Source organism: Mytilus edulis, chromosome 13 (assembly GCF_963676685.1).
Source record: "Mytilus edulis chromosome 13, xbMytEdul2.2, whole genome shotgun sequence".
Lineage (NCBI taxonomy): Eukaryota > Metazoa > Mollusca > Bivalvia > Mytilida > Mytilidae > Mytilus > Mytilus edulis.
In genome coordinates this window covers 10,777,417-10,799,816 of record NC_092356.1, presented here as the reverse complement: position 1 = coordinate 10,799,816, position 22,400 = coordinate 10,777,417, and the positions used below count along the sequence as shown (strand labels likewise).

The 22,400-nt window shown below is 35.2% G+C and overlaps 2 protein-coding genes and 1 long non-coding RNA gene across 3 annotated transcripts; 2 read left to right on the top strand and 1 right to left on the bottom strand.

Annotated features, from left to right (window-relative positions):
* Window positions 1-1,908: 1,908 nt before the first annotated feature.
* On the bottom strand, window positions 1,909-6,317 carry LOC139500098 (uncharacterized). Its single transcript, XM_071288836.1, has 4 exons — window positions 6,291-6,317; window positions 5,320-5,398; window positions 4,748-4,900; window positions 1,909-4,370 (listed from the first exon to the last, which is right to left on the bottom strand). The coding sequence occupies exons 1-4, from the start codon at window positions 6,315-6,317 to the stop codon at window positions 3,970-3,972; spliced, it is 660 nt and encodes a 219-aa protein (XP_071144937.1). The 3' UTR covers window positions 1,909-3,969.
* An 8,851-nt stretch (window positions 6,318-15,168) lies between these two features.
* On the top strand, window positions 15,169-15,890 carry LOC139501145 (uncharacterized). The gene is made up of 2 exons (XR_011658471.1): window positions 15,169-15,290; window positions 15,840-15,890. It is a non-coding gene; the product is annotated as an uncharacterized lncRNA (long non-coding RNA).
* A 66-nt stretch (window positions 15,891-15,956) lies between these two features.
* On the top strand, window positions 15,957-22,137 carry LOC139500097 (uncharacterized). The gene is made up of 2 exons (XM_071288835.1): window positions 15,957-18,180; window positions 18,296-22,137. The coding sequence occupies exons 1-2, from the start codon at window positions 15,957-15,959 to the stop codon at window positions 22,135-22,137; spliced, it is 6,066 nt and encodes a 2,021-aa protein (XP_071144936.1).
* Window positions 22,138-22,400: the final 263 nt, after the last annotated feature.

The window sequence follows — 22,400 nt, the reverse complement described above, 5'->3', positions numbered from 1 at the left end:
AAACCAAAATAAGAGGTACACAATTGAATTAAATGATAAGGAATCTGAAAAAAAAAAGATTCATTAAGTTATGACAAGTGTCTGAAGGAAGTTGTGGATATAAAATAGGTACGCCCAATATAAGGTTATGACAAAGTCCGTATTTACGATAGAGAAACATCAAAAATATGTTTACAAAATATTCGAAATAGAAGGTCCATACATACATTAATAGATTACAAATGGAGCAATTTTAGAAAAGTTTAACAATTGGTTTTGGAGGTCACGGTTGAAAATATCTGATGGGTGCCCCCATATAATGCAATGTTCAAGTCCGTATCTTATATAAAGAGACCCCATAAAATATTCTTAATAAAATCAGAAATACATTCCTTTTATTATATAAATAAGGCCGTTAATTTTCTCGTTTGAATTGTTTTACATTGTCATTTCGGGGCTTTTTATAGCCGACTCTGTGGTATTGGCTTTGCTTATTGTTGAAGGCCATACGGTGACCTACATTTGTTAATATCTGTGTCATTTTGATCTCTTGTGAACGGTTGTCTCATTGGCAATCATACCGCATCTTCTTTTTTATATTTTTTATATTTATGATACGGAATCCGAGAAAAAAATAATTAATAGTTATACCAGTGACGGATTCAAGAAAATTGGGATCCGGCGGTTTGAAACTCTTTTTTTAACTTTCAATGCATTTGTATGGGAATATATATTTGGAATCCTCTTTTCTCCTGGATTGGACCCCCTCTCCATTTAAAAATGTCTGGAAACACCAATGTATATTAAGTGGTGTATGTGGAGATGCGCTTGCAAAACCGGCGAAACATGTTGTACCGGTCCAACGGACAAACGGAAAGACGGACTTCATTATCACTATAAACCATCGCCTCACAAAGTGGTGTACAATTGAGTGTGAAAGAGACAGATCTACATCCAAAACAAAGTGAAGGAACTGTGATCAATTATAGGCTACAGTACGGCCTCGAATGTTTGTAAATTCATGCGTTTTTATATAGTAACTATTAAATCTGTGTGTTTGTACAATTTTAAGTAAAACGGAGGACATTTCTGAAACTTCTATAAACAAACAAACCTTTTTCTTATTTCAGCCACATTCAAACATCCTTATACTTAATGTAATAAGTCGAGTACACTCTATCAAGCTAAAACATGTTTGAAAAGTTTACAGGATGTGAATTTATTAAAATATATTTGTGTTAATTAGAAAAATGCCATCTTCTAATGTATCGTAAATAACTTTGAAATCACTACTAGAATACAGTGAAATAACGACTGATCATACAGTTTCAAAATATACAAGCGAGACTGATCGTACAGTGAGAAATTCAAACAAGTGTAATTTTCTTATTTCTGGCTTCAAAGATCTGGCTGAAACTTTTACCACCACTTAAAATACACTTTATCTAGTAAATTAAGTCTGGATTTTACGTTAATTTGTACAGTAAGAGTGCAAAAAGATTGTTTTTAGGTTCACCAACTGATTTTCCTTAGTGATGCACTTGAAAATCTCTTAATTAAGGCAAAGATACGAATAATGAATGTGCTAAATTTAATTATAAACCATTTGTGAGTATCGATGTCAGCTGAATTAATCATTAAGCAATGTACAGATGAACATCTTACCGTTTAATATAGTATATCCGACAAATTTAAAATGTGCTCCAAAAAGTTCTCGCTTCGAAAAGGCGACTTCCGGAAAGCGTACAGAATAGTATCTACACTGTGATAATATCTATTCACACAGATATTGAATATTGCAAATTTGTTTTATGATTATGCCATCTTCTGATAATCGTAAAATATAAGATTGTTAATTTAAAATAAGTGGACCAATTCAATTTTTATGAAGATTTAATTGCTTTAAGCTGTAAATATATATACTGCACATTTTGTTTTGGTGATGTGATATGAATTATTGCAAACACTTTTGTCGTTTTTAATAATGAAATTTTAAATCAAGAGAAATGGAAAGAACAGATTGTTTTTAGTAAATGTATTGCAATTTTAAATTAATTCAGTTACAACCAAAATTATGTCATTTTAATAATGAACATTTATTAAATGCAAAAATTAAAAAAAGAAAATGAATTGAAAAAAAATACCATATATATGATACATGTAATGTGGTTAACATCTGATATGATGAATAAACATGAAAAATATTTAAATTGTAATTTGACAACTGTTTTTCAAAGAGAAAGAATATATCTGTTAAACCTTTTAAACAACTGCACAAAAAATACGTTTACAGTATACATATATATAAATGTTGTTAGACTTAAACACAAAGAAAATTGATCAAATAAACAAATATTTAATTGAAAAAACATTATGGGAATTCATCAAGTAACAAAAACTAAATAATTGTATTGACAATCATAATTTTTAAATTTCTTTTAGTTTAAATTTCAACAAAAATCTATTTGAAAAAAAAATATTTCAATTTTGATTTCAATAGGAATATATTTGTTTTACAATCTTTCAGTATCAATTTCAATTTCATTGAAAATCTTTTTTGTTTTAGTTTTTTTTGATAGAAAAAAAAGATAAAACAAGGGGTTTTTGTTCTTTATGCAGTTTTAAAACTATAAACAAATACCATGGATGTATCATAATTTTTGTGACATACATTATCTATAAAAAAAGTCTACTTTACTTGTTCATAGCTCGCCTTACAAAATTTCAGAATACAAAAACTTATATAAACTACTGATATATCATAAAAATGTAGTTATTTTTATTCATAAATCAATTTGAGCAACACAAAGTTTGTAAGTACATGTATCTGAATTGATATATGTTTTATGAAATTACTTTCAAATTTAACCAAAAAGTGATCGATAGCCAAACAATATGCATTCCTCATATTATTTTTATATCTTATTGTTTTTTAATAGATATTTCGGCAACATTGAATTCTTTTAGATTTTTGTTATTGATTTTTATGAACCAGAAATAAACTGCACATTTCTACTTGTCTAAAACAATCATAGAAAAATATGACTTCTTCCACCACATTATTTAATCTCACTTTCTTTGTGCTTTATGATCAATGTGTGGGTCAATTTGCTTTAATTATTAAGGTTTGAAGAATACTTAAAAACAATAAATGAATGCGAATACATGTATGTTTGTTTTAAATGCTATTGTAAATGTTGTAAAAGTCTACGTTTGCAATTATCTGATAATAATAGTTATAAAGCAAATATATTAATGAATAATTATACCCAATTTCTACATGCCCCTCATAATTGTAAAACATATCATTTATTCACAAGTATGTATATATATATATATATATATAGTTTTACACAAAAACGTTTATTTTTTCATCTACACATTACAATCATTCATAAAAGATTAAATCCTATATTACAAAAACAAAAATAAAAGCACTTTAATTAAAGTAACAGGCATTAAACCCTTTTTTGAAAAGGATTCAAATATCACAACTCGCATCCAATGTTCACAGAATTCAGGAATTCTTGTCTTTGTTCATTCACTGACATTTCTGTCATACAAATTATTTTTTCAATGTTAGTTTAAGATTGAGTTGTCTTTCTTGAATTGTTTTTCCGTTTGTTGATGAAACGGTGTCAAATTTACAACAGAAAATTTGCATTTCATGCAAAAATTAATATAAACATTATCAAAAACTATGTCTCTTGTAGCTTACAATAAACATTGTATAATTTTGCGTTTGGTCCCTTGGCCAATGTCTTTTATATATGCAAATGTGAAATCGATCTTCATTATCAAGTTCATTCTAAACATTTTACAGATTAATGCCGCTTTTTGTATCAATTCTGATCTCATGAACACATGTACAGAGGCAAGGAATCGTGCTTCAACTGATATTGACCCTAAAGTTCAAGCACAAAAGCTTTAGAACACGCTATAGATAGTAGCACATTAACCTTTAACCAATAGAAACAGTCGTAGCACCAGTTATGAACTAGCTTGAACAGGATATGACACAGACCTATTCATTGGTATAATAATGTGAATGTTGCCTGAATCATCCAGTACAGGAGCACTTGGTGTTGGATGTCCACGATATACATCTCCAGCTTCCTGTGGCGTCATGGCGCCATTGTCATTAGAATCATTAGAGTTATTGCCCTTTTCATTTGGTTCAAATTCAAGTGTTTGTGGTGGTGCCGCGGCATCTTTCGAATCATCAAGCATGAATTTAACTTGTTCATTTTCTTCGGTTTCGTACTTATCCTGTGCTGAGCAACAAGGAAACAAAACATCCATTACTCCTTCCTTATTTTGACGCTTTGAACGTCTGCTAACTACACCATTTTCTAGTTGGGTTTCTGCATCAATCACAACTTCTGGATAAGCTAAATAGAAATGAATTGAATAAGTACTTAGATAAGTAAATGTAAGTGTAAAACACATTTTATCAAGAATTGATGATCTGATCCAGTAAGATAAATAGAACTCGAAACTTTTCACGTCTTTTAAATAAATATTCTTCAATAGCATGAACGTTAATAGTACCATGAATGTTACTGTACCACATACGCATTTCATGAAGTATAACATTTCCCTAGGATATGTAATTTATAATTTAATTTAAATATAGTTAGAAAAGCCAATATTGCTTTGTCACGCCCATGATGTTCATGATGATTAGATTAAACATAATGCAATAGCATCATTGAACATCATCATCAAAACTCAAGTTAATCAAATAAGAACCCAGATGTTTAATTACCTTCTCTGAATTTGCTACATATTTTATAAATGATGTCTTCCCGTTTGACCTTTTTCAGGCAGGCAAACAGTTCTTCCACAGCATCACCAGCCTCTTCTCGCCATTCACGCCAATCCTGCATGTAACCATTGATGGCATATTTGTGATCTTTGTCTGAAAAAACAACAATAAGATTGTAAACTGTCAGCATTTAAGGGGTAAATACTATGGCATACTCAATTAATAAATGGATCCACATTGGTTTTCCTTTTCAAATTCAACAGAAACTGCTCACCCTCTTGAATACACAATTGCACGATCGAATTGGATTGAATGGGGAATTTCCATTCAAAGGGCAGTGATTCGACTCTTTGCATATAATCGTTTAAATACTACTCAATCATATGAAATCTGTCCTACAGGAGTGAATTCAGTTCTTGCTGAAGGTGTCAATTATAACTATCCACGAGTGACAACCACCGTATTTATCTTGAAAATTCCAAACTAGGGGTTTCCGTAAATAAGAAAAATGTCAGAGTTTCAAGCCTATAAGAAGGATTTTGATAACATCTTGTTACACAATGTAACCATACCTTTATATTGTTCCACCACTAGTTCATATTTAGCATCTCGAGTATGATTCCGGAATAATTCCTGCTCCACATGTGGCACCTGTTGTGTTGTTTATGAGATAACAAATTCGGTAAATAGTATAATTCGGTAGGTCACATTAATGAAAGGGAAGGGGATTGTAGTTTCGACGTAAGGAAATTATCCGATATCATTTGGGAAATGGTTATTCCATAACGGTCAACCAACTTATATTATATTAAGAATTATTAGAGACTACTGAATGATTAATTATATATAATATTTTTCATAATTTTAAAACTATTTATATCTAAGATTTCAATTACATCATCAGCTATATACAAATACATGAAATATTAAAGAAGTAGTCCGGCCGATCGGTGAAAAAATTGCTCAAATAATGAAGAAAGCACCATTTTTTGCATGGTGGTACATTTTTGTATAATGAGCAATATTAGCTATGGACCCATCGTCAAAATTCAATATGACGGCTTATTTCAAGATGGCTGCCGTACGCTCTAAAATATTTTCAAGTATTGTACAAACCACAGTGGATTTGATGCGGAAAGCCTAAAAATCAACATATTTTAATGACTTGGTGTACTTAGCAAGATTTTGTTTTGATCTATCTTTGAAATACAAAATGGCGGCAATTTTCAAAATGGCCGTCTTAAAAAATATGCAAATATTCATTATTGAGAATTGACCTGAATATAATCATTTCATTGATGTATAGTGTCATTTAGCATCTGTCCCAGTTCTGTCCTTTTTGATTTTGCTTGGTTTGTCATTTCATACACAAAGTAGTAGCTTTCATAAAAAGCTGCAGTAGTAGCTTTCATTAAAAGCGGCACTATTTGTTGTCTTGGGTCACACATAAAAGCTGTGATTTGGGATTTATCTGCCTTAAGATATTATTCAGTGCCTATCTTATTTCTTGGGTCGCAATATTTTGCAATTTGAGATATAATACTGTGAATTGAGAATCATTTAAACACATATCAGTGAAATGGCAGGAATGGAGGACAACAAGGACAAGAACTTTGAAATAGTAGAAACTGAATCACTTGGGGAAATGGAGAAACCCACAGCTGAAGAGGCTTTAACAGAGGACAGCTCAGAAATGACTATTAAACAATTGTACCCAGAATATTTAGCAGATAGAAAATCTAATGCTTAAAGAACAGTTGAGATTTACCGCAAAATAAAACAGAGCGAAGCGGGAATTGATAAAATATGTGTTGGTCTCATTTCGATTCAAGCTAAACAGAAAGAGGCAAAGAATATTAATAACGAACAGATGGGAGCAATATCTCAGCAACTTCAGCAGTCTGAAGACAGGATAGACCACAAGGCTAGTGGTAATTGCTTGACGGAATTGATGGTCAGACCAATAAGATATTTAATGTTGTGGTGAGACGAATTGACAAGCTGATAACAACTGAGGAAGGAGACACAGTTCAATTTAAACGTGTATTTGAACAGCATGGTACCTTCCAACAACTGCCATCTGTTGTAAAGGAATTAGTGGACAATTGAAATAAAGAAGTTAAAATTCCTGCAATGGACACATCATCAAAACCTTAGCCAGTACAACGCGAGTTTGCCAAAAGTACACAACAAAATCCATGCCTTGGGTCTTTCCCCAATTGTAGTTCGCATGAACCATCAACCGCGACAACTCTGTTGAAGGTGTCTTCACCTCAAGTCAAAATTCCTATGTCAGGGCCATTGGCCCTGCATGAGACAGTTCAAACTATTCAACGACAATCTCCATTTAAGAACATACTGTAAACCTCTAGTACTAATCAAGGATACCAGCAAAAGGCTTATGTGTCTTCTTACGCACATTTACCATCTACTATGAGCCAATTATATTTGGTTCTCAGCAGCACACCATTACCGAAACAATTGACTCCAAGTGGATCTTATCAAGTTTCTCCAATGCTGAATGCAGTGCCTACTTACGGTATCATCCCCGTCGAGTCAATGGCAAATCCCACATTTATCACTCCAATTATGACAACCTCGTCAGCTCCTTGAGTTCTAACAGGCTTCCCATAACAACAAGCTGACTCCACTGACCGATCCAGGAAAGGGCAGAGGAAACCAAAAAGAGTGTGGCAACAGCTCTTCTTCAGACTCCTCTTTGTAGAGAGAATATACCCGATGGCAAGAAAATCTTGGTGCAAGAGACCGGAGCCGAAGCCCACAGCTCCCAAAAATGCAAAAACTCAATCGAAGAAGATCCTTGAATTGGGAGGCGTTCATTTAACAATTTGAACGAACTGCCGGATGATGACAATGGGAAACAGGAAAAATGTGTGTAGGCCCCAGATTGCCAGGCCGATGTTTGCTTTGAGTATGCTCGCAAGGTAAACACAGATGATGATTCCAAGGCCATTAAAAAAAAACATTGGAGCAGCGCTTCAGCAAGAAAGACGATCAAACCAGATTGGAAACGAAGCATTCTGCCGAGGATGTAAAGACAAAGATTCTTCATTGCATGTAAAAAGTAAGATCACAAAAATACTGAACTCGGAGGAAAATCAAATCGAAAAGTCCCTAATCTTGGCAAAATCAAATGACAAAACACATAAAAAAGAATGGACAACAACTGTCATATACCTGACTTGGTACAGGCATTTTCAAATGAAGAAAATGGTGGATTAATCCTGGTTTCATAGCGCTAAACCTCTCACTTTGTACGACAGTCTAATCAAATTCCGTTATATTTACAATGATGCGTGAACTAAACAGACATAATAAATAAAATAGTCAACATATGGGTACTGCAGTAATCATAATAGAGAGGAACCCAGAAACATTCAACAAGGCATTAAAACAATTGAAAACCTCAATAGCAACCCAGATGGCGATATATGAATCAAAATGTGCCAATTATGACCATCGACAAGTCTACTTTGCTGATGGCGCAGTATCAGCGACCGATAAAGGAAATATGAGCAGTCCTTTGGATAATGAGATGCATAATCTCACACATATTGCCACAAAACTATCTGATGTTATGCTTTCAACTAATCAGCATAACCGTGGATTGGCCGATCAATATAACCTCGGTTCTTCTGATCTGATAATCATGGAAGATCACTAGTTCAATGGAAGATCACCTGATCAATATACACGTGGAAGATTTCCTGAGCAATACAATCGCGGTAGGTCGCCAGATAGAAATACACCAAGCTTAATGCCTATCGATCAGCAACACATCACCTCACTAAGCTAGAGATCATATAGTCCCTAAAGACAACGGTTAGCATCTCCATCGAAAAACTCCAGAAATCCCGGTTATTTCAGACAACGGTCACCCCAACAATGGAATCTTTAAACAGCAAAGGGTCGGGCCAGCAGGCCAACGTACGATTCCAAAGTCTATTGGTCATGAAACATCACCTCATCACAAAATCGAATAGAGGCACACGGCCTCGTCCGATATTGTCATTAGACGAACCATTTGAGAGAGCTTAGTAGTACGAGATACTATACATGACCAGAATGTGAGCATGATTGTGCTGCAATGATAACTGAGAAATCAATTCCGGCAGAAATGGAGATTTGGAGACCGTAACGCTACGTGGTTTGGATTAACAGCTTGTTATTGGGAAGAACGACTCTCGACATTAATAGAGTAAACATATATACAATGGGATGCGTGTAAAGAGCCATTAACAGACGATGTTATACTTAGGCTAGATATTTTGGACACACTTAGCGCAGTGATAAACCTGGGTACTCCCACACTTACCATCAATAATAAAGTGATAAATGCGGCATTTGTTAACAGTGGAAACGCGATTTCAACTCAGCAAGTTTGCATGAAACAAACCATCACAGTTCGGCCAAACTCAGAAATAACTATTACCATTAAAACTAATAAAAATGTTGACCAGGAGTGCATTTTAAGACCATGCTCGCTGAATAGTTGCGAATTGGTTTCGCACGTAGTTGGAAAAGGAAATGTTGCCCCTTAACCATTTAAAATGATGGCAATCGTCTAATTCGCCTGAAGAAAGGTACACCTATTGATTACATAGAATAATTGGACGATGTAGTTGGTACGGCAGATGAAAACGCGATACGTGACGTAAGACGTCGCATTGAAGAGACCCGAGACAAGGTGCCCTCTGCACTGCCTCTAAGTTCAGATGAGTTACCTACTATTCCACCACATTTAACCGACCTATATTAACGTTCAGTCGACTCGTTTGAACCTATTACATTTCAATCATTAAAACTGAGATTAAAGAACAAGTACAATAACAGGGACAATTCAGCATAATTACGAACAAGATTGATCGTAAGTCATGGACAATTCAGTGTACTTACGATAAATCTTACGGTCGCAAGTGTAACAACGGGTTAATAAATTCGAGGTACAATATGTAAACAATAGAAATCATTTGTATATTGAAATCGTCCGAGGTATCTTAAATTATTATTTTGAGTTGAATAACAATAATAACAATGCAAAATACACGAAGAAGTTTGTAAGATCATTTAAATGGCCGCAATTAATTTGACATTGTCATGCATAGCTTCGCATTCATCTCCCTCTTGCAAAGCTCTGATTCCTTTCACGGATTTGGCTATACTTTTTGGAACTTTTGGATTATAGCTCTACATCTTTTATATAAGCTTTGGATTTTACATATTTTGGCCACGAGCATCACTGAAGAGACATGTTTTGTCGAAATGCGCATCTGGTGCAGAAAAATTGGTACCGTTAATGTTATTATTACCTCTTATGATATGACAATTTATCTGTATTATAAAACCTCTTAAAACCATTGGAAAATATCCACAAACGTTTAAGTTGCATTTTTTAAGATTAAGTAAATAAAACATTGAAACTGATCGTTAACCCTCTTGCTGCCGGATGGACATATGTGTCCACGACGACTGGGCCAGACGGACACATATGTTCATGTTTGAATTTATGCAAGCTTCTAATCATTACTATATCTCTTTCACATTAAAAAAATTTAAAAAACCTAAATTTAAAAAGTGTAATATGTTTCTACATTGGCTTTCAATGTAACGGTCATTACGGCATGTCGCCATATATTGAATGACGCCATTATTTGACATGTCACGGCACAAATGTCGAGCGGTAGTATTTTCTGGCATATGAAATGCAACCCTGAAAAACACATGGCAGCAAGAGGGTTAACTATATGGTTGCAGCAAAAGTGTTATAGAGGAAAATAATCGAATATTAGTCATGGTTTTATTAATGTAGTATATTTATCACATTCCGTTAGAATGTTAACTCACATGAATACAAAGTCTCAAGGATGAAAGGTCTCATTTTTCAAAACATTTCAATTATATTTCAATTATTTGAACACAGTTATTAGACTACTTCTTTTCAAATGTGACGACATGGTTTATATGGAATGTAAATAAAAGTAGTTAATGCAAAAAATAATTCAGAATGTTGGCGTTAGAACTAATTAAGATATAACAACGATGTTTATAAATGTAGCACACATAATTATCATTTTAATTTATACAGCCAGTTTGTCTGATTCTGCTGAAACGGAACCGACCAAAAGATGTATGGGGCTGCTTGGCCTGGTTATCATCTTCTTTTTGTACCGGTTGTTTTGTTGCTTTTATATCGAAGATAAACGTAAGTTGTTTTGTTAAGAGTTTAACAAACCTCCATTTGTATAGATAATGGCTATGGTTTAAGAAATACTTGGCCATTCTGCTTTATTAAACAAAAATCTAAATCAAGTTGTCATTTTTAAATAACTTTTGATCAATGTTTCATCGGATTACCTTTTGATATAACCTGCATCATTGATTTATTGAGCAAAACGAAAAGGGACTAATTGATTGAAATAACTTATCACAGTGCATTATCAGTCGCTACGACACTATCAATTTAATTGGTGCTGGATGAAGTTATTTTAGGAATTTATGAAAGTTTTCGACGGTTTAAATAAGATGCAAAAAAAGTATAATAAATTAATGCAATCAAAATACAAATCACCAGTTATCGTGATTCTGCACATGAATATATTCAAGTCTTTTGATAAAAGAAGTTATACACAGAGTAGCAAAAAGGATTCGGTCACAATGGCGTCGTATTTACGTTCTTACAGGTGACTGAGTTTTAGATGGCCTTGTCCCACGTCAACCACACCATTGAGTATTACTGTATTAATCTTTTAACGTTTTTTGTGCATCACATGTCTAAACGTACCATTTAGCACCATTTACATAAACATGGGTATCACAGGTGTGTAAATAAGAAAAAAATCGTGATCAGGGAAGTCAATTGGAAGAAAAGGCTTTCATGGTACAGAGAAAAAGGAGACGGTTAATAACCACTGGAAAAGGGTTATTTTTTTCTGATGAGAGCAAAATTATGATTGGACATGATAACCGTGTTTACGTATGGCTAAAAAGAGACGAGGGGTGGAGACCGGACCTTGTTCAACCGAGGACATCACAAAAAAGTATTAAGTCATGATTTGGGGTTGTATTTGCTGGAATGCCGTCGGTATACTTACTCCTGTAGAAGGCAATATTAATGCTGTTAAATATCAAGAAATAGTTGATGAACATTTGTGGCCAGTGATAGCTCGGCATTTCCCTGGGGGAAATTATTTTTTTCCAGGATGTCAACGCCCCTGTCCATCTTGCAAGTTCCAACCAAGAGTTTGTAGGTCGGGACGAAAACAACGGTATGAGATGGCCTGCACAGTCCCTAGACTTGAATATAATAGAACAAGTTTGGTTATATGTAAAAAGAAAACTTAAAACACGTACTGGGATGATAAAAAAAAATATGAATTGTTCCAAGAAATTAACCGTATTTGGGTCATTATTACCCCTGTCACATTCAGTACTTAAACATGTCGATTCCGAAAAGGATATTAAATGTAATCAAGCTTAAAGGACATTTCACAAAGTATCAGAGGTATAAGTTTGTTTTTTTTTGTGTTTCGTAGGTTGATTTATTTACAGCACAATCATGAACTTTGCAACTTTCGTTTTGAAACGTAAATACGCCACCATTGTGACCGAATACTTTTTACACGTCACGTATCTCATAACTGAAAGTAAGGGATCACATGTTTGTCTTTTTCATTTTTAGCCATGGCGTTGTCAGTTTATTTTCAATTAATGAGTTTGACTGTCCCTTTGGTATCTTTCGTCTCTCTTTTATTAAAGGAAAAGGCAAATCAGTAAAGATTTCCAAAAAAATATTTACTATATACATTCTATATAGTATTGTATAATAAAACATTCGATGGTGATTTATTTGGAAAGGTTTTTAAAAAATTACCAGAATTCAATATTGTCTAGACATTGACAAAATCAAATATCTTCTTTGCCCATCAGCTTCCACGGAAGTAGACGGCGTATGGTGCTTTATTAAACAGGCTTTACAACTGAGGACAGGGGAGTCTTGAATTATTATTTCTATAATGCTTTCATACTTTCTAGGGATGTGTTTCCCTTGCGGGTTTTGTTTTGTTTTGTTTTGTTTAATGTTTAATGTTATGATTTTCGCTTTCTAGGAAAGTTATATTTTGATTTTAACCACAATGAAAAATTTATCAGCCAAAAACTTGTAAAGAAATAAAATGGTTTCAGCATGAAGTGCAATCATATTGAAGGAAAATGTACATGCAAATATTTTAATAGCTGAGATGTTTCACAGATTTGAATATGGACAAGAGGTGGGGTCAGATTCCTTGAATTATTGCACAACAGGTCAACTTTCACGAATGCCTTCAAGATATTGGCAAGCTTTAAGTATTTTCCAAGAATTTTTATTTTCGTTAAGTTTAACTCTTGATTAGAAGTGACAGTTCACAATTACTTCATTCATTACAAAATTTCTAATATGCTAATTACACCTTATGTAAGAATGTCGCATTTTGATGGTAGCCAGTGTACTTTTCGCATAATTATAACCCTTTTTTCTTCATTTCAAACTAACTTGACTGTTTTTCATCACTGCCGGCCGGGGATATGCCTCAAATTCCACTCTATGCCATGGTATTTGCCCTTTTGGATAATCCCTTTTTTACCTTCATGAGTGTTGGAACCTTTCTCACCTTATCCCGATTATTAAGGAAGCATGATAGGCAATAATGATTGATAGATGTATTCCGTATATTAAAGAATGCGTTTTGTATATAAGCAATACGTCTTTACTTAAAAGAACGATTTATCGATGTTATAACAACATTTAACGTTTACGCTAAGCTACTTAAGCTGGTTCGCGGCTGACTACTACACTTTGTTCATAGTTTGAGTGAAGCGTAATACAAGCGGATTCCAGTTTATAAGATACTATGACGTTACATAAAGACAGCGCTGACGAGTAAACGTACAATGTCCAATTCCCGCGGTGCTTTGATAGTATCTACTTATCCTCAAAATTATGCATGAATATGTTAATGTCTTACAGTAATTTGTAAAAAAAAATTATTTCCGTCACCTGTTCAGAGAATTGCAAATCAAATCTTTTCGGTGTAAGAATTACGAACCTGTTCTCTCAAATTTCCGTCTCCCAGCGGCTTGAAAAAGGAGTAGGTCCGGTAAGGACCGATTTTGGCCTCAAATTTCAGATTCATCTGACGAAAGATTTTGACCACTTTTTAAACACTTAAGTGTTTATTTTATTTGAATTAATTAGTTTATGTGAAAGATTTTAACAGATTTAGTCATTAAAAACGATCCGATTCAAGCTCAAATATGAAAAATCTACCTAATATGCCGAAAAATGTCACTTTTCAGATGGTGTTTGGTAAAAATGAAAGTGGCCGCATCCGTGTTCATCCTCAACCTTTATATATGTTATGTATTATCATAAAATACAACTTACATTTCAATATTAAGGATGAACACGAATGCGGCCACTTTCGTTTTACACGAAAACCGTCTAAAATTTAACTAAAATGCTAGAATTATGAGGATTTCAGTAATTTAGCATGACTTCGTGGTACTAGTACCGGATATATGTGCATTGTATTGTCAAAAACAGCCCATATTTATGTAGCAGAAGCATACTACTGTCCAATAAATAACTAAAGGTTTACATTTTAACAATTTTGTAAAACTGCTATATTTTGGGGCCAAAAAGGGGTCTTACTGAACCTACTTCTTTCACAGTCCCTTGAATTGTATATTTAGCAAATACCCCACCATAATAGGGTTTGCTTATGCTACAATATCACTGTAACACTCAGATAGAAAAGGGTCGTGATTTTGAGTGTTTTATATATTTCAGATTTTAAACTTAGTTCATCCGAATCGAATCATTTTATGTGTCGATCGGGAGACGGCGACGAAGCCTCTATTGATCCAGTATCTTCAAATATGAGATGCGGTTCCAGAATAAAGCCTTTCAAGTATCAGGGTGTTTTTTTAAACAAAAGCTTGAATCGTTCTACAAGATTTTTGAACTTTAACCTTACCATTCAAATGAACAGAAGAAAGAAACAATATATTTATAACAAAGAAGTATTTTTTGAAATAGGGTTTGCTTATGCTACAATTCATACAAATTTTCTTAGAGATGCGGGAACGGGAATGTGGGAAATCACAGCGTCTGCATGTGAAAACAAATATGGTATTTGTTTTGGTGAAATGAATGGCATTTTCCCAAATATAGATCACAATATAATGATCAGAGGCAATTTTAGAAACATTAACATAGACTTGACAGTGTATAGTGTTTATAGATACTCAGCATCTGACGGATATGATAATGACATCTTAACGCCAGTCGTAGCGTTACACCAGCCAGATCTTATGAATATTGCAATAACTGTTTGTGCTGACTCCCGAATTGTTGTGCGTATCCGCACTGTTTGGTTTTTTATTAGTCGATATGTATTGATTTTTTATTTCCGCCAAATGTGTTTCCAAAGTTTCACTACAGAAATTCATTTTATTTCCTTTATAATGGTGCTGATACCACAGAGTAAGTTTTTATTACTTGTATTATGAACTTTGCTGATCACCGGATAAGTGATCTTTCTGTAATTTTTGTATTTTTTGTGTGAAGTGGTGAATTGTGTGCATTTTGACCGGTATTTGTTTACATCCTTGTAACTCCCGTTAACTGCTTATTTTGAGTATTCATGTATAAGTTAAGATAATTAAACTATCTCGTCTAACTTTGCCCATTAAATTTTTGATTTTAAATCTGCATTACTCAGTTTGTTTGAAGAAACTATTTCTATGGAACGCCATTTGTGTCATTTAATGAACGTACAGTTTTTTACATTTTTTACTTCACATTGATTTGAATAGATTTATATCATAAATGTTTGTGTGTATGAAGATATCTTTTGTTTGTAAGGTTTTATAAATGTTTATCTACATGTAGGTAACTGTTGGATCATTCACATGCAGTTTTCTATGGTTTACAAGTTATGGCTATCAGTTAGTGACATAATTGTAATTTTTAGGTAACACTTTGCCATTGTTTTGCAAACATGGTAATTTGTTTTATTTTGTATCTTTTCAGTTTTGTACCCTCCCCGGAGGTTCTGTGTATGAATAAAGACATAATTTACGATATTGGATTTGTCTTCCTTAAGACTGCACAGTACAAAATCTGCGACAATCAGCTAGACAACCAGTCATGAGTTCAGATCCAGGATCTTTAATGGCTCTTCAACGAGAAAGGAAATTGAACCCAAAAGGCCAAGAACAATACACATTACAGACAGAAAAATATTTAGACAAACTACGGAAACTTAAGCGGGACATCGATTCATATATATTCAGCATAGATGTTAACCACTTGCCTGATCAACAACAAGTGAGGCAAATTCGTCAGGATGTTATAGACAGATTTTACGCCTTCACACATGAATCTACTCGCTTCATATTGTTTCTTCAGGGTACACGCACTAAAGAGAGCAATCAGGAAGAGTCTGGTCACCGTCTTATAGTGCAATCATTGAAAAGTAAAGTGGACAATTTCATTGCTATTATTGACGAACATTTACATAATCCAAATGTTAGCAAAAAAGAAAAGAAAAATAGTGTTAAGTCGAATCCTCAATTAGCATCAGCTATGAAGTTAGCGAAGCAAGCCAGTGTGAAATCTAGTCCAACAGTCAAAAAAGAAAGAAAAAGTAGTGTCAAGTCTTATCGTCTTTCGAAGAAGTCTGATTTAGATTATCATAGTACTAAAACAAGGCGAAGTTCACTAGAATCTTTCACTTCACATGCATCGGAAATGCTTGTAAAGGAACAAGTAAAGTTAGAAGCTGCAAAGGTGCGGTTAAAATATACTGAACAAGAGCAAGAGCTAACACGTCAAAAAACTGCTCTCGATGCAAACTTGGAAAAGCTTGTAAGGGGACGTGAGGTTGACGAAGCAGAGTCAAAGGTTCGAACTATTCAGGAGGCATTGCAAGGTAGTGGCGAGGACAGTTCAACAGAGAATTCTGATGTCAATGATGATTTTGTGTTTGATAGAACTGAACAATTTGTAATTCAAGATTCTTATGAACGTTTAAGTGGAAAAGATAAAATACTCGATACTGACAGCAAACTCAATGACGTGACAATTATTCAAACAGTTGCTGACGTGCATGCAACTCACGATGATTGTAACAACAACAAAGTCAACAAAATTGTTCAAGATATCAAACCTGTTCAAACTATCAATGTTGTCAAGTCAGGTCAAATGATGAAAACCGGACCAGAGCTAACTAAGAAGAATGTTCAAAATGTGCATTATGGTAAAATTATCGACACTGTGCAAGAAACAAATCACGACAAGACTTTGAATGCAGAAGCACCTGTCTTCATTCCGTCTACAAAAGAAGTAAACATGTGTGATGAATTTTCACGATTTATGGTTAGAAAGGAACTCGTGTTTTCACGTCTGACAAAGTATGACGATCAACCTGATATGTACATTGCATGGAAATCAATGTTCGAAAACATAGCCCATGAGTTGAGGCTTACAGCAGCAGAGGAAGTGGACCTCTTAGTGAAATGGCTTGGACCGACATCGTCCAAACAAGCTCTTAGAATTCGCTCTGCTAATGCTGACAATCCAGAGAAATGTCGCGATCGTATATGGGAAAGACTTGAGGATCGATTTGGTCGACCAGAAATGGTGGAAGATACCATCAAATGTAAAATTGCATCATTTACTAAAATAACAACTAAGGACTACCGACCACTATTCGACCTGTCAGATATTGTAGAGGAGATAAGTTCTATCATGGATAGTGTACGTTATCATTCAGTATTTTCACACTTCAACTCATCGTCAGGAGTCAATCAAATTGTGTTAAAACTTCCTTATAACTTACAAGAAAAATGGACTCAGGAAGCTAGCAGATATAAAACGAGGAATGATGTCATATATCCTCCATTCAGTGTTTTTGCCAACTTCATCGCCAACATGGCAAAACTTAGGAATGATCCTAGTTTTAAATATGAGTCTTCTGCAGAACCGAACAGTCAGCAGAGGCCCCGTAAAACTGGTGACTCTCCAGTTCACGTGTCTACCAGGATAACGCAATCGGAGGACCTTCATAATGGTCCAAAAATTAACTCTTCATCTCATCAAAATCCGGAGAGTCACCTAGTTGATTCATTATCCTGTCCAATTCATGGAACAAGCCATACCCTAAACATGTGTCGTGGATTCCGTTTGAAACCAATTTCTGAGAGAAAAGACTTTCTAAAGAAAAATGGACTTTGCTACCGGTGTTGTGGACCAAAAAAGCATTTGAGCAAAAATTGTACAGAAACCGTAAAATGTATCATATGCAAAAGCAATCGACACCCATCAGCATTACACATTGACGTGTCAAAGTCTCATGATTCTTCAGATACCGGTAAGTCCCACGGAGGGGAGGAAACTGGAAAATAAGTGTACTCAGGTATGCGGAACGAACATTGGAACAAGTAAATCTTGTGCTAAAATCATACTTGTTAATGTCTTCCCAAAAGACGACCCGACCAATGTACGACAGGTTTACTGTTTAATAGACGATCAAAGTAATAGGTCACTTGCTACTGCGAAATTCTTCGATGAGTTTGGAGAAAACGGTAAAAACTCAGAATATGTGTTATCGACTTGCTCTGGTCAATTTACTGCCTCAGGTCGTCGAGCTAAGAACTATATCGTTGAGAGTGTCAACCATGAAAATCAATTGTTACTCCCTGAAATCATAGAATGTCAAGAGATACCGAACAACAGGCACGAAATACCGTCACAAGAGTTAGCTAGAAAATTTGATCATTTGAAAGATATTGCTCAGTTTATACAGCCAATTCAGTCCGACGTTAGCATAGAACTTTTGATCGGCAGAGATTTAATATCTTCGCATTATGTGTTAGATCATCGCATTGGGAAAGATGGACTTCCGTATGCGCAAAAACTCCCACTAGGATGGGTGATACTTGGAGAAACATGCCTTGGTAAAGTGCATTACCCTGACATCGTCCATGTCCACAAGACACACGTATTAGAAGATGGAAGAGCTACATTCTTTAAGCCTTGTGAGTATGAGTTGAAATTGAAATCAGATGTCATATTTACGAAGACGCCGTATGATGAAAACATTGGCTTAGCAGTTGAGGACAAGGATTTTTTTCTTGACATTATGGATGCTAATTTTGAACAAGATAAAAACGGTCAATGGACAGTTCCGCTGCCCTTTAAGGTTAACAGACAACCTTTACAGAGCAATCATGGTCTTGCACTCAAACGAGCCAAATCATTTGACTATTCTCTCTCAAAAGATGAAAGAAAAGCAAAGCACGTGACTGACTTCATGCAAAGGATGATAGATAACAATCATGCTGAGGAGGCACCTACTCTTAAAAGTGGAAAAGAACACTGGTATTTACCAATTTTTGGGATATATCACCCACGTAAGCCTGATAGCATCCGCCTTGTATTTGATAGTAGTGCGAAATTTGAGAACCAGTCGCTCAATGATGTGTTATTGAAAGGTCCTGATCTTACCAATAAATTATTGGGAATTTTACTCAACTTCAGGAAGGAAACGATTGCAATTACATGTGATGTCGAACAGATGTTTTACAATTTTAAAGTCCGTGAAGACCATAGAGACTTTTTACGATTCTTGTGGCATAAACAGAATGATTTGTCAAAACCACTTACTGATTTTAGAATGAATGTGCATGTATTTGGGAACCGCCCATCTCCTGCCATAGCAACCTACGGCTTCCGTAGAACTGTCGAAAATGAAGATCAGGATGTAAGAGATTTTGTAAACGATCATTTCTATGTAGATGATGGACTGATAATATGTCAAAATATTAGTGAAGCTGTTAGTCTTATCAAGCGAACTCAGTCAGCTTTATGGGATCGTGGAAAGATGCGTCTCCACAAAATCACGTCAAATAGCACAGAACTTCTCGAACAATTTGACTCAGGCGACCTAGCGAAAGGTTTGAAGGATTTAGATTTAAGTTCAGATGAACTTCCGACTCAGCGCAGCTTAGGTGTGTCATGGGATATAGGAACTGACGATATAACATTTCAAATATCCCCAGATGTGAAACCATTTACTCGACGTGGAGCACTCTCCACTATTAATAGCATTTACGACCCGGTTGGCTTTGCAGCCCCTGTGATAATTCGTGGAAAGTTGTTACTACGAGAGATGATAGGATCTAGTGTAGTTAACTGGGACGACATTCTGTCAGATTCGTATCTGGAACAGTGGGAAGCATGGGTAACTTCACTCAAAGGTCTTGAAACTTTGCGAATACCTCGTATGTATACCACAGTGTCATTTGCCACAGCAACTTTGCGTGAGATACATATTTTTTCTGATGCCTTGAAAGAAGCAATTGGTGCAGTAGCGTACCTAAAACTTAGTGATGGGAATTCTACTGAGATAAGTTTTGTAATGGGCAAAGCAAAGGTTGCACCATCCACAGGGCACACTATACCCCGTTTAGAATTGTGCGGCGCTGTACTTGCAGTAGAAATGACTGACATCATCAAAGAACACCTGAAAATAGAAACTGAAAACATGTATTTTTATACAGATAGTCAAGTTGTCCTTGGCTATATCAACAACAAAAGTCGTCGGTTTTACGTCTATGTCTGTAATAGGATAAGTAGAATCCGTGCTTCAAGCGACCCAGGACAGTGGCATTATGTGTCTAGTGAAATGAATCCAGCTGATATCGCAACAAGAAGCGTACAGGCAGCAACTCTTCGGAATACTACATGGTTTCGCGGACCATCATTTTTTCTACAAGAAATTGACCTTACTTCGAAAACAGATCATAATTTAGTTGATCCTGAATTGGATCGAGAGGTCAGACCTGAAATAAAAACTCTCAAAACTACGTCTGTAGAAAGTAAGCCATTAGAATCAGTCTCTTCACGATTTGACAGATACTCTGAGTGGAGAAAACTCGTGTCAGCGATCAATTGTCTTAGAAGCAAAATTAAACATTACAAATCAGTAAAGACATTAAAGTCTAATACCATGAATGTTGTAGAACAACTACTGGAAACCGAACGTTTCATTGTCAAGGAAGTTCAAAAAGAAGGATTTCAAGAGGATATAGATTCTTTGATGGGATGCAACAAACGTCTCCCAAGAAATAGTTCACTTCTACCCTTACACCCGTTTCTCGATTCAAATGGACTTCTTAGAGTAGGAGGACGTATCAAACATAGCGAGCTAAGTGACTCATTTAAACAACCTATTATTATTCCAAAAGGACATCATATTGCAATTCTACTCATATGCCACTATCATGTAAGGGTTGCGCATCAAGGTAGATCGTTTACAGAAGCAGCGATTAGAAATGCAGGCTATTGGATTGTTGGTGTTAAACGTCTTATAAATTCAGTCATACGGAAGTGTGTGCAGTGTAAGAAATTACGAGGAAAACTTTGTACTCAGCAGATGGCTGATTTGCCGAAAGACAGGTTAACTCCAAGTCCCCCCTTTTCGTATGTAGGGGTTGATGCATTTGGCCCATGGCCAGTTACGTTTCGTCGTACACGAGGTGGTGTATCCCAATCAAAACGTTGGGCTCTGTTATTTGCTTGTCTGGTTACTAGAGCTATTCATCTGGAAGTTATTGAGGAACTGAGCAGCTCTTCGTTCATAAATGCTTGGCGTCGATTCATCGCACTTAGAGGACCAGTTCGACAAGTGAGATCCGATAGAGGTACAAACTTTGTGGGGGCAACTCAGGATCTTTCGATGATTGCTCAATTTGTTGAAGACCGTAATGTTCAGAACTTTTTAAACGACAATCGAATTACATGGCAGTTTGACCCGCCCCATGCCTCTCATTTCGGTGGAGCATGGGAACGACTTATCGGAGTGTCTAGGAAAATATTGGACTCATTGCTGTTAGAAAACCGTTTCAAAGACTTGACTCATGAGATGTTGACCACCTTTTTAGCAGAAGTTACTGCAATTGTCAACAACCGACCATTGACATGTGTATCGTATGACTCTGAGTCACCAAGTGTCATCACTCCGTCTCTTCTGCTTACTCAAAAAACAGCAGACGACACTTGTCCATTTCCCGATTTTGAGAAAAAAGACTCTATAAGACATCATTGGAAGTATGTGCAATTTCTCGCTCAACAATTCTGGGCAAAGTGGCGACAGGAATATTTACATTCATTGCAAGTACGACCTAAATGGCAAACGGAAGAACAAAATGTTAAAGTTGGAACAGTAGTACTCATGAAAGACAATAATTGTGCAAGAAATTACTGGCCAACTGGTATCGTTGAAAGAGTTTTCCCCAGTGAGGATGGAAAAATTCGTAAAGTTTAACTTAGAATCATTCGTGATGGTCAACCAGTGACTTATGTGAGACCAATATCTCAAATCGTTTTGCTTGTTGAGCCTGAATAAACACTGTAATCTTGATAACATTATTGATAATGTACATGGGTTTATCAACAGATAATACTGTGTGAACTTAAGAAGTTTTCATTTATTGTGTATATATGAATTGAACTTGATTATGTATGTAGTGATTTCTTATGAAATCAGGAGGGGAGTGTGCTGACTCCCGGATTGTTGTGCGTATCCGC

Bases quoted from the DNA above. Each gene is read 5' to 3' on its own strand.
- LOC139500098 (XM_071288836.1), bottom strand. From the start codon at position 6,317: ATGTGTTTAAATGATTCTCAATTCACA. The intron at 5,399-6,290 runs GTATTATATCTC...ACAACACAACAG, and splicing joins TAAATGATTCTCAATTCACA to GTGCCACATGTGGAGCAGGA. The intron at 4,901-5,319 runs GTATGGTTACAT...TTGTTTTTTCAG, and splicing joins AGTGGTGGAACAATATAAAG to ACAAAGATCACAAATATGCC.
- LOC139500097 (XM_071288835.1), top strand. From the start codon at position 15,957: ATGAGTTCAGATCCAGGATCTTTAATGGCTCTTCAACGAGAAAGGAAA. The intron at 18,181-18,295 runs GTAAGTCCCACG...TCTTCCCAAAAG, and splicing joins TCATGATTCTTCAGATACCG to ACGACCCGACCAATGTACGA.